The sequence below is a fragment of the Lemur catta genome, chromosome 11, assembly GCF_020740605.2.
Source record: "Lemur catta isolate mLemCat1 chromosome 11, mLemCat1.pri, whole genome shotgun sequence".
Classification (NCBI taxonomy): domain Eukaryota; kingdom Metazoa; phylum Chordata; class Mammalia; order Primates; family Lemuridae; genus Lemur; species Lemur catta.
This window is the reverse complement of record NC_059138.1, coordinates 83,189,798-83,202,335: the sequence shown is the minus strand read 5'-3', so window position 1 is coordinate 83,202,335 and position 12,538 is coordinate 83,189,798. Positions and strand designations below refer to the sequence as shown.

General features: G+C 35.3%; 1 protein-coding gene across 2 annotated transcripts in view; it reads left to right on the top strand.

The window, feature by feature from the left end:
• Positions 1-12,538, top strand: part of VPS41 (VPS41 subunit of HOPS complex) — a 191,186-nt gene that overhangs the window by 166,572 nt on the left and 12,076 nt on the right. For both annotated transcript variants that reach the window (XM_045565358.1, XM_045565357.1), the window contains 3 exons: positions 8,487-8,541; positions 9,722-9,862; positions 11,099-11,235. In XM_045565358.1, the coding sequence (XP_045421314.1) occupies positions 8,487-8,541; positions 9,722-9,862; positions 11,099-11,235 (333 nt within the window). The remainder of the gene's footprint in view (positions 1-8,486; positions 8,542-9,721; positions 9,863-11,098; positions 11,236-12,538) is intronic.

Sequence of the window (12,538 nt, the reverse complement as noted above, 5' to 3'; positions counted from 1 at the left end):
TGCGGTCCCACCAACAGTGTATAAGCATTCCTTTCTCATCTGCACCCACACTAGCATCTGTTGTTTTTGGACTTTTTAATAAAAGCCATTCTAACTGGGGTAAGATGATATCTCTTTGTGGTTTTAATTTATATTTCCCTGATGATTAGTGATGCTGAACATTTTTTCATGTATTTATTGGCCATTTGTCTATCTTCTTTTGAGAAGCTTCTGTTCATGTCTTTTGCCCACTTTTTAATGGGGTTGTTGGTTTTTGTTTTGTTTGTTTGTTTGTTTGTTTGCTGATTTGCTTGAGTTCTTTGTAAATTCTGGTTATTGGCTCTTTATCAGATGTAGTTTACGAATATTTTCTCCCATACTGCAGGTAGTCTACTTGTTCTGTTGATTGTTTCCTTAGCTGTGCAGAAGCTTTTTAGTTTAATGAAATCCCATTTATATATTTTTGTTGTCATGATTGCCATCAGGATCTTCTTCATAAATTCTTTGCCTAGGCCAATATCTAAAGAGTTTTTCCTATATTTTCCTCTAGGATTCTTAATGGTTTCATGCCTTAGGTCTAAGTCTTTTATCTATCTTGAATTAATTTTTGTGAGTAGTAAGAGGTAGGGGTCCTGTTTTATTTTTCTGCATGTAGCCATCCAATTTTCTCAGCACCATTTATTGAATAGGGCATCTTTTCCCCTGTGTATATTGTTGTCTGCTTTGTCAAAGATCAATTGGTTATAAGTAGATGGTTTTATTTCTGGGTTTTCTGTTCTGTTCCATTGGTACCAATACCATGCTGTTTTGGTTACTGTAGCCTTGTAATATAGTTTGAAGTCTGGTAATACGATGCCTCCAGAATTGTTCTTTTTGCTTAAGATTGCTTTGGCCATTCCCACTCTTTTCTGTTTCCAAACGAAGGGTGGAATTATTTTTTCTAGGTCTGTGAAGTATGACATTGGTAATTTGATAGGGATTGCACTGAATTTGTAAATTGCTTTGGTAGTATGGACATTTTAACAATGTTGATTTTTGCCTATCCATGAGCATGATATGTTTTACCATTTGTTTGTATCCTCTGTGATTTCTTTCCTCAGGGTTTCATAGTTCTCCTGGTAGAAATCTTTTACCTCCTTGGTTAAGTGTATTCATAAGGTAATTTATTTTCTTTGTAGCTATTATGAATGCTATTAAATCTTTGATTTGACTCTCAGCTTGACTTTTATTAGTATATAGAGATATTACTAATTTATGTACATTGGTTTTGTATCCTGAGATTTTGCTGAGTTTATTTATCAATACCAGGAGACTCTTGGTGGAATCTTTGGGGTTTTCTGAATACAAGATGATATCATCAGCAAAGAGCAATAGTTTGACCTCCTCTTTCCTGATTTGGTTACCCTTAATATTATTCTCTTGCCTGACTGCATTGGCTAGGACTTCCAGCACCATGTTGAATAGAAGTGGTGACAATGGGCATCCTTGTCTTGTTCTAGTTCTTAGGGGGAATGCTTTCAACTTTTCCCTATTCAATATGATGTTGGCTGTGGGTTTGTCATATATGGCTTTTATAATTCTGAGATAGGTTCCTTCTATACCTAGTTTGTTTAGGGTTTTTAAGCATAAAGAGGTGCTGGATTTTGTCAAATGCTTTTTCTGTGTCTATTTAGATGTTCATAGGGTCCTTGTTTTTGCTTTTGTTTATGTGGTGAATCACATTTATTGATTTACGTATGTTGAACTGTCCTTGCATCCCTGGGATGAAGCCTACTTGTTCCTGGTGGATTATTTTTTTGATGTGCTGTTGAATTCAGTTTGCTAGTATTTCACTGAGGATTTTTGCATCTATATTCATAAGAGATATTGGTCTATAGTTTTCTTTTTTGTTGTTGTGTCCTTTCCTAGCTTTGGTATCAAGGTGATGCTGGCTTCATAGAATGAGCTGGGAAGGATTCCCTCCTTCTTAATATTAGGGAATAATTTTTGTATTATGCATACCAGGTCTTCTTTGTAGGTCTGATAGAATTTGGCTGGGAATCCATCTGGTCCAGGGCTTTTTTTTTTTTTCTTGGGAGGTTTTTTATTATTGTTTTGCTCTCACTGTTCATTATTGGTCGGTTCAGGAGTTCTGTTTCTTCCTGGTGGAGTCTTGGGAGGTTGTGTGTTTCCAGAAACTTGTGCATTTCTCTCTTTCTCTAGTTCACGCATCCATAAATTTACATAATATTCATGGATGATGTTTTGTATAGTATTTATTTGGTATCACTTGTAATGTCACCTTTTTCATTTCTGATTGAGCTTATTTGGTTCCTTTCTCTTCTGTTCTTGGTTAATCTAGCAAGAGACCTGTCAATTTTGTTTATCTTTTTGAAGAGCCAACTTTTGTTTTGTTAATCCTTTGTATTGTTTTTTTGTTTTCCAGTTCATTTAGTTCTGCTCTGACCTTCATTATTTCTTTTCTGCTGCTAGCTTTGGGTTTGGTTTGTTCTTCCTTTTCTAGTTCCTTGAGGTGTGACATTAGGTTGTTAATTTGTGATCTGTTTTTTTGGTGTAGACACTTAAGACTATGAATTTTCCCCTGAGGAATGCTTTTGCTATGTCTCCTAGATTTTGATATCTTGTGTCCCCTTTCTCATTCAGTTCAGAGAATCTTTTGATCTCCATCTTGATTTCATTCATGATCCAATAATCGTTCAGCAGCAGGTGGTTTAATTTTCATGGCTTTGTATAGGTTTGAGTATTTCTCTTGTGATTGATTTCTAGTTTTATTCCACAGTGGTCTGAAGAGATACATGATATTATTTTGATGTTTTTGAATTTGTTGAGACCCGTTTTGTGGCCTAAGATAAGATCAATCCATGTAACCTAAAATATTTGTACCCCCTTAATATTTTGAAATTTTTTAAAAAAAAGACAAATTGGGAAAATATTTGCAATCCATGATAGATATGAAATATGTATTTATAATATAAAATAAACTTTTACAAAGGAATTTGAAACAAGAAGAAAATGCCAATTTGAAAATGGAAAGTTCACAAAAGAAATAAAATGGCAAATCAATATATGAAAAGATGTTTGATCACACTATTAAGAAAAACTGCCAGTATAAATGGCCCATCACTTTTACCTAACAAATGGGATAAACATTTTATTTTCTCCTAGTAAATTAGGGAAATATTAGTATACTGTAAGGGTATAGAGAATCTACCTTTTTATGTATTGCTAGTGATAGCAATAGCATAAATTCTCACAACCTTTTTTTTTGGCAGTCCTGAAATAAATATCAAAATTGAACCAGTAATTCCTCTCCTAGAAATTTATCTCAAGGAGCTATCTGGTTAAGTACAAGAATACATGTAGAATGAGCTTCACTGAAGCATTATTTCAGAGAAGAGAAAACTAGAAACAACCTATATATTCATAAATAGGGGACTGGCTGCATACATTCTAGAATATCTATGCATTCGTTTAAAGGAATATCTGCAACTTTTAAAAATAATGTTTTTCTATTAATATAATTTTTAATAGGGACATATCTCTCTGAACTTCAATTGAATAAAAGAGCCAGATGCAAGGTATCGTATAGAGGATGAACTCTTACATAAATTAACAGGAATAACTGTATGTGTAGGTATAAATATAGAGATAACTGAGTATTCACTAACATATTAGCAGTGGTTGCCTCTGGGTGACAATACTTGAATTTTCTAAATAAGCATGGTACTTTAATTTTATAAAAAGATTTATATGAAAAAATTAAAGTGATTAATACTTGAAAAAACAATTTTGTAGAGATCCTAACATCACATCAAAAGCCTTTTAGGGGGCATAGTTATCAAAGGCTGGAGTTCAGGATTTAAAATCACCACAGCTCTTAAATTCAAAAATGAATCATAAGCTTTTACAAAATTGTTCATCCTAAGGGGGATCCAGATTTTGTAGGAATTTAAAAAGTCTATATCAATTTTTAAAAATTAAAATTCTTTATGTTTCTGTTTTGCTATATAATGTTTCTTTGCTTTCATGTACCTTGGTTTATTTAATCTCTACAAAAGTGCCGTTAGGTGGATAGTTATTTTATACATGACAAGGTGAGTCTTAGGGAGTTGAAAGAAAACCCAAAATCTAGAGCTAATAATTTGAGGGACTAAGACTTAGAACCTGATCTCTTAACTTTAGGCCCGTTATTCTTTCTACAATGGGGTAGAATCATTTTTCAGGTTTAAAAAGTTAGGTAAAATAATAATAACAACTAAGATGTTTCCTAATATTGCAAGAATCATGAAAGACATAGCTTTTAAAACTATGAAATTGTCCTTTCTTCTGTAATTTACAGGTATGGTCATCAGGCACTAGTTTTCAATTAACAAATGTGATTTGTTGTACCTGCAGTAGTTAAAAGCAGAGTATCAGTTTTATTGCTTTGGCAGATTTATGCCTGACTCTATCTGATCTCTCTCATATCTAATAGTATTCACAAGGTGGCAGTATTTATGAATTTGGTAGAATAAAGTTGGGAGACACAAAGTTCATGGATTTTTATTAAAGAAATTTAAAGAAAAGATCAGATAAAAGATGACAAGGTCAGGGCTAGGTAGAAATCATTATTTAATTTATAGATGATAAGGTTCCTATTAGTTACCCTCAATTTTCTAAATCACTTCCTTACCTTTGTACTAAATCAGGAAGAGAATTATTTTTACATCATTTTTACTCAAGTTCTACGATTGTTCTGCCTTTTCACTTTTGTTTTTACTACTGTTCTCCTTTTCCATGTGTATTTGTGTGTTTACGTATTTGTCTCTGCTTTAAAAAAAAATCTTAGTTTCCCGGCTCTTTCCTCTAGAGGGAGCACCACGGTCCAGGAACATTCAAGAGTCTAAAATAAGGAAACATGCTTTTAGGCTTCATTTGTATCAGTAATAGAAAAGTTCTATGTACTAGAAATACTTTCTTTTTATACTTAAACTTTCTAGATGTTTCTAGGGTCTCTACTTTCTTATTTATGTAAAGACAATGATTTAAGATTTAGAAACTATTCATAAAACATTTAAAAATCTGTGAAGTTAAAGTTTTAGAGATTCATGTTATCTTTGAACTTGGTAATAGATATCTTCTTGCATTCCAGACCATTCCTAACTTCAGACTTCCTTTAGACATTTCTTCCCACATACATTTTTATTTTTTATAGTTTATATTAAAACCTACAGCATCACTGTTCTGTAGAATGTTCCACAGTGATGAAGATGTTCCATGATCTACTCTGACCAACCTGGTAGCCACTAGCCACATTTTGCAGTTGAGTATTTGAAATGTGGCTATTGCTACCAAGGATCTGAATTTTAATTTAATTTAATTTCAATCAATTTAAATGTATATAGCCACTTAAAGCCAATGGCTACTCTCTTGTCTCTCGGACAACTCAGGTGAGTTTTCAAACTGCAAACTCTGTGGTTTGAGACAAGCATGTTCTCAGGTATTCTCATATGCACAGGAAGAGAGGGGATGGTTCTGTTTGAAAGTTTTGAGTGGTACCTTAAAATGTAAGTGAATTTCAAGTACAAAATTGATTCATGGCTACTTTTTAGTAATAAACTATTTTAAGTAGTATAAATAATCATCATTCAGACTATTTTTCTCTAAGCATTCTGCCAATTCGATTGTATGATAATGTGGTTTATATGTGAATGACACAGTCTTACTAAACTGTAAACTGTCTATCTGAATCAACAGCCCCAGCACAAATCTAGGCACTAAATTTCTCAATGATTTTTTTGTTAGAATAGTCCCAGGTTCTCTGACTTTAGATTTTTTTTTCCCCTTCCTGTTTAACTTCTCAAATATGTTTCTTGTTTCTGCATTAGTATCACTGCAGAAGAGTGAAGAATTGGTAAGAAAGTTCCATTGTTTATAGCGATGATTAATGGGAAATACATTACAGGAATAGGTAAACCATGTTTTTAATCGAAACAAATGAGGATTTTCTAGGTATTAGCTAGGATTAGATTCTGGTGTGAGTGATGAAAATCCCAAAATAATCACGGCTTAAACAGAGTAGCAGTTTAGTTTTCTGTCACATGGAAGTCCTGGTGTGGTGGCTCTGCTGGGGGTGGCATGCCACACAGTCAGAGACCAGGGCTCTTTTCTCTTGTCCTCTACCTTGTATAAGCTTGACCTTGTGATGTGAGGTAGTGCCGTCCACATTTCCAGCAGCAAATTGGATGAAAGGACTATAAATAAAGAAGCCAAAGGTTCACACAAAGTGGCTTCAAAGGAAGGTTCCAGAAGTTGCCACTTTGCATTCTTCTTCAGCTCTGTGGTGGGCATTAGTCATGTGGTTCCCCTACCACTGCGGAGGCTGGGAGGTTTTTTTGTTCTTTTGTTGTTTTGTTTTGTTTTTTAATTCTGGGCAGTCACATACCCACCTAAAATCTTATTACTGTGAAAGAAATGGGAGAAGGATATTGGGGACGGGAGGCAAATAGCTCTCTGCCACTTAATTTTTAAAGGAGTCTTGTGAGTCATCAAAGTGTTTCCTCCTCATTGTGACCTTTAGTTATTCTCATTTTCTCATTTAAATGGTGTGTGTACTCTAAAACACCATCCTAGTTTCATTGCAATTCTAAAGTAAGATGATGTTTGGGGATTTTTTTTTCCCTTTTTATGTTTTCTTTTTCTTTTTTGCTATATTGATCTCTATGATAGGGTTTTTACTGCCCTTTAGCTGGTAACCAGAGACACTGATTTAAAATATATAGCCTACAGAGAAATTTTAAGTCAAAAATCAAAATATCAAAACTAGCTCCTGCTGTTATTTCCCAAGATAGATCATTGAGCTGAAAGAGCTAATTAATTTGAGCTGTCCTTTTTAACTCCTTGGTCCTTGTTTTTAAAACAACCTTGGCTGGTTATTTCTAAATATGTGATCCAATAATATGCGATCCAATAATCTTCCTCCTAAAGCCTTTTCTACCTACTCATTTATTTTAAAAATATTTGTTCCACACCTACTTTGGGCCAGACATTGTGCAAAGCACAGGGCATAGAGTGCACATGGTCCCAGCAGAGGGAAATTAAGCAAATCATTAGATGAGTAGTTGATTGCAACTCTGAGAAAGCGTTGTTAAACCATGTGCAGGGTTCAACTGCAGTAAGTTCCTGGGATCTGACCAGACATGAAGTCTAAGCGAATATTTGTCTGAAGGCTTTGCCAGGGGTGGAGAGTGGGAGGTGAGAGAAGCATTTCAGGAAAACGGATGCAATGAAGAGACGAGTAGAGGAAGGCCAGTCGGCACAGAAGGCAGGACTAGGTCATGGATGCTGTGTAAGTCATGGTACAGATTCTCTGCTTTAAGTCTCAGTGGAGCAACGCACCAGGAAGCTTATGTAGGAGGGGTATGAGATAAGGTTTCCTGCTGGCCATTCATCTTACTGTACCCAGTTCAGGTGTACCCAATTCATCTCTTCTGTGAAACTTTTCACAAGAGGACCGCAGTGCCCCTTCTCTTGCACATGGCCCTCTCTTCATGTTCCCCTGATCATGAAATAATGTATTGTCACATCTCCGTCACCCCCCCTAGACCCAGATCTCCCAGGGTAGACTCATGCTGCCTCCACTCCTACTAAACCGCCTCTCTTATTTTCTTCTTTGTTCTCCTTTTATGTGTCATCATCAACATTTTTATTATTATCATCTTTGCATCTCTATCCAACCTGACCCTCTAGCACTGAGCACAGAACAAATAGTAAATGTGTTCCAATTAATTTAGAATGATTGAGCTCTTTATCAACACATAGTATTTTGGTTTTCTTTATACCCACGGAAATACTGTCACCTGCGTAATTGCTCCTTTTTTGATCCTTCTTGATCATCAAATGTGTTTTTTTCCCTCTTATTTTAGACAAATCCTTGAGCAAAGTTCTCTTTTAAACCCTGTGCGCTGGTAATGGAAATATTCTCAGTAAATTCATTTATTCATTCATTCATCCACCCATTCATTCATGCAACAGTATTTACTGAGCATATTACTCAATAATGCAACAATGAACAACATTCCTTAGGTTCTAGTAGAAGGAAACAGAGCTTAAATAAATGACTATAGATTTGGTAGGAAGCAATGCTGTGAATAACTCTAAAGTAGCATAAGGAGAGAACGCCTAGTGGGAAAGATCCTTTATTTCAGCGTCTTGGTCTTGTTTTCTGCCTTTGCTCATGGAATGTTCTGCTTCAGATATGTTTTCAACTAAATTGTGTAGGCCTCAATACCTCTCTGGGAGGTAACTGAGTACGGCCACCAGTAAGTCCTAAGGAGATTTGTTTTCTGTTTGCTTTGTTTTGTTTCTAAAGAAAGGCAGAAAGTGACTGCTGAAAAATAAACAAACAAACAAACAAACAAACAAATATGGCAGTGGAAAAATTCTGCCAAGTTTGTTAAGTGACTTTGTTAATATTTGTTCTTGTTTGCGAGCCCATAGTAACATTCTTTACCTTGCTTTAATTGAAGGCCCTTGAGATCTGTCAACAGAGAAACTTTGTAGAAGAAACAGTTTATCTTCTGAGTAAGTGGCTTTTTTTCATTTTAGTCCCCATAAGCTAAGAAATGGGATGATAACATGTTGTAAATTTGTAAGCAAGGATGTAGGTTTTAGACCAAAGTAACACAGACATTCGAGCCTATTTTGTACAAGAATTTAATATATAAAAATAGACTTCATGGCACGGTAAATAAGAGTGGTTTAACAAATGCTGTTGAATTAACATATAAAAACTTTAAAATCCTATATACGTTTAAAAGGTTGACCATTTTTTAAAAGATATAAACTGTGGGAATAATGTTTTCAAGAAAAACAAAATGCTATAGAAGGGCTATCAAGTGGAGTATCATTTTATTCACAAGCCAGCTGTTATCAGTTGATAATGGCCACTCACACTGGAGGACGACCTTCACTAGTTCCTGCACAGGCAGGGACAGGGGTAAGGGGGATAGCACAGCCAGGCAGTCACTGTCCCTCCACTGAGTAAGGCTTTCTGCATGTACTGTATTAAAAACTCATGGAAATTGTTCAAACTGTTAAAATGCCAATGAGCATTTTAATGAGCGAAGCATATAAGGCAATTAATAGAAGCGTAGTTGGTAAATACTTTGATCTCATCAGAGTTATTGAAAGGCTTTTCCCTGAGCTTGAAAGAGAAGGAAATGAGGCAGCACTCTGAAAACTGAGATTGCAGTTGGCACAAGTCTACCAGAATAGCGATATGCAAGGCCGCCTCATGAGGCAGAATGACTTTAAATCCTAACTGTGGCTGAATGTGAAGGTATTGACCTCCAAAATATACATACAGGTCTGTCAGAAGGAAGGCAGAGTCTGACAGACCCGGCTTCAAATTCTTGCTCTACTATTTAGTGGCTGTATGGTCTTAGCACATTACTAACATTTCTTTTTCCTCTTCTGTAGAGTAGGACTATTAGTAGAACATACTTCATAGGATTATAGTGATGATAAAATGATGTAATTCATGTGAAGCCCTTAAATGAGTACTCAGCACAGAGTAAACATGCAGTAAATAGGTGTTATTTGTTTTGCTGTGCTATAGACAGTAAATGCTGATGTCACGTAAGAAAATGTTTTTGTCTTAGCTTTCAAACTGTGTGAACAAATTAAGAGATGCTATTTCTTCTAAAAATGTTTTATTAAAATATTCTAAATGAACTTGTTCTCACATCCTCACCCCACCTAGGCCGAATGGGTAATAGCCGAAGTGCCCTGAAGATGATTATGGAGGAATTACATGATGTTGATAAAGCAATCGAATTTGCCAAGGAGCAAGATGATGGAGAACTCTGGGAAGATCTGATTTTATATTCCATTGACAAACCACGTAAGCACAGAAGCCATCTGTGATTATAACTTTTTTCTCTCAATATAGCCAGTTATGTTTATGTCTAGAGTACAAATTGTCTTAAGATACATTGGGTTGAAAATATGACAATAAAAACAGGCCAGGTGTGTGGTAACGATTTCCGATACTTCTCCTGAGCTGGGAAGCCTGGAACCTCATCACTGCATTACCTGAATGTGATAAAGAACAGATGCTTTCACAGTTCAGTAACTGTGTCCCCATGAGGCATATTTTACCTACGGCAACCAAACTGAATAAATGTCATCCGGGTTTTGTTGACTTGATCTTGGTTTTGGTTTTGTTTTTACTTTGTATACGGGAACATTTATTTTGAATGTATATAGACCTTAACAGTCTCTATGGAAACATAACTCTTACTGGACATTGATTATATTTGAGTGTTTGTATTAAAGTATTTAGTCTCTCTTTCCTGCCCTGTTTTATTAGTGCAGCACCAGGAGTTTGCATTTGTTGGCCCTCAGCTTGACCCTTTGCTTTAGTTCTCCCATTTTGGAAAGAAATAAACAAAACCAGTCACCTAACATTAACCCAACTCCTCTTTTGAAGATAACTAGCAGTAGTGGTTTAAAATCCACCCCCTCAAAGGCTTTATGTTTGTGTAACTGTCTTAATCCAAAATTGACTTTAATGACTTTTTCCCCTTGAAAATACAAGGAATCTAGTTTAACATGATAAAGTAGTAGCTTAAGGATCTTAACAGGCAAAGTGGTATAATAGATAGCTCACATCATGAACTTGGGTCTGGCATGGGTTTCAATTTGGGCTCATTACCTGCTAGCTGTGTGACTCTGGATAAATTAAACACCCATTTCCCTTTGTAAGATGGGAACACAGCATTCCTACCTTTCAAAATATTGGAGAAAAACGTGGAATAGCTAAGCCATAGTAAGTTCTCAATCAATATTAGTGGCAACCCTTTGACATTGCAAACTGTTTTGAAGGTAAGTAATCATTTGTTCTGCTGTTTTTAAACACTTTGCATTTAGTTTCTCCTTTATGTCTTAAGGAAAGTTCTTGAAAGTTTTGACGATTAGTTCTTGAGAGTTTAGAAATTCAAATGGTTTAACACTTACTTTGAAGGAAATAATTTCTTAAGTAACGTTGTCTAAAATTGGATTATGTTTAAATTATATGCAAATAAAATTGCATTATAACATTGTTTACATGTTAATTGCTTTATGTGGTATTTTGTAGCATTTATTACTGGCTTATTAAACAACATTGGCACGCATGTTGACCCAATTCTACTAATTCATCGTATTAAGGAAGGAATGGAGATTCCCAATTTGAGAGATTCCTTGGTTAAAATTCTACAGGACTACAATTTGCAAGTAAGTATCCTTTCTTGAATATATAAGCATACTGAATGAGTTGACTCACTGCTGGATAAACATTTCTAGGGTTTATGTTAGACATCAGTTTACAACTTCAGTTTGATAGTTAAATTTTATTTAGGCCCAGATATTTAGAAGATTGTTCAAAGAAAGAAATTAGAAACATCACCCCTTAAGAAAGCTATCTGATTCTTTAGCTATACCCAAATTTTCTCTTATGGAGCAGGCATTATTTTTGTGTGGTTAATATAACATGGAATTGAGGAGAGTGTGAAAGTAGTTACAGTGGCTGTCAGATTGCTCCACCCAAACATTTTTAGGAAGAAATAAGTATTGTGTTCATTTGGAGGAATAAAAAAATGCTTTTCAAATAGTTTAATAATTTTTCTTGAAGCTATTCAGTAATCTGTTGCCTCAAATACGTTAAAATATACAATTTGTTTAGCCTTTTGTCTGTTTTCTAGAATAGTACAATTTTGTGATCCCTGTTAATTCAGAATTTGTGGTAAGAACAATGGAACCCATTTTTTTCATATAAATAATTAATATGCTAATTACAAAGCATCCTAATCTTTTCTTTAAAATGACTCTAGCAATTACTGATTTTCAGGCTGCCAGTAGCTTCTGTAGAACTCGAAACTGTTTAAAACACATTTCCTTAAAAATCCAGACTGTTCTTTCTCTAATTCATTTGCAAATGAATTTTTGTTATAATGGATGAAATTTATTTCCTGGAAATAATAAGATTTTGCAGATGAAGCTAAAAGATAAAGTTGTAAGCAGAGGAGCATCATGATGAGATTTGTTGGGACAGTCGTCATTGTGCAGTGTACAGAGTAGGGGGCCACCTGCTGAACTCAGTGACAGCCTTAAGTAAGAGGCAGGGTGGCAAGAAGAAATTTCAGGGAGATTGACGGCAGCAAGAACAGGTGTAAGAGATGAAAAGGGATGGCAGAGCGGGAGGGACAATAGGTTGTGGCTAGGGAGTGTGATATTACATTAAAATTTTGAAGCAAAGTCATTGTGGACATGTTCAAAAAATGGAACAAAATGGTGAGGCCACAGTCTTTGCTGAGTCATCCAGAGGGACATCGACAACTAGGAGGAAGAATGTTCTAGCTTCTCAGTGAACTGGGACACTAATCTTGCAGTTCACAGGGGACAAGTGGTGTTATTGGATAACACATCTTTAACCGAGAAGAGGTTTTTCCTGCAGGTGGGGGTGTGAAAGATCCAGAAGCCTTCACACAGGAGAGCTTTGTGGGAAATTGGGTTCATGGGAGAAAAGTTGGTATTCAGT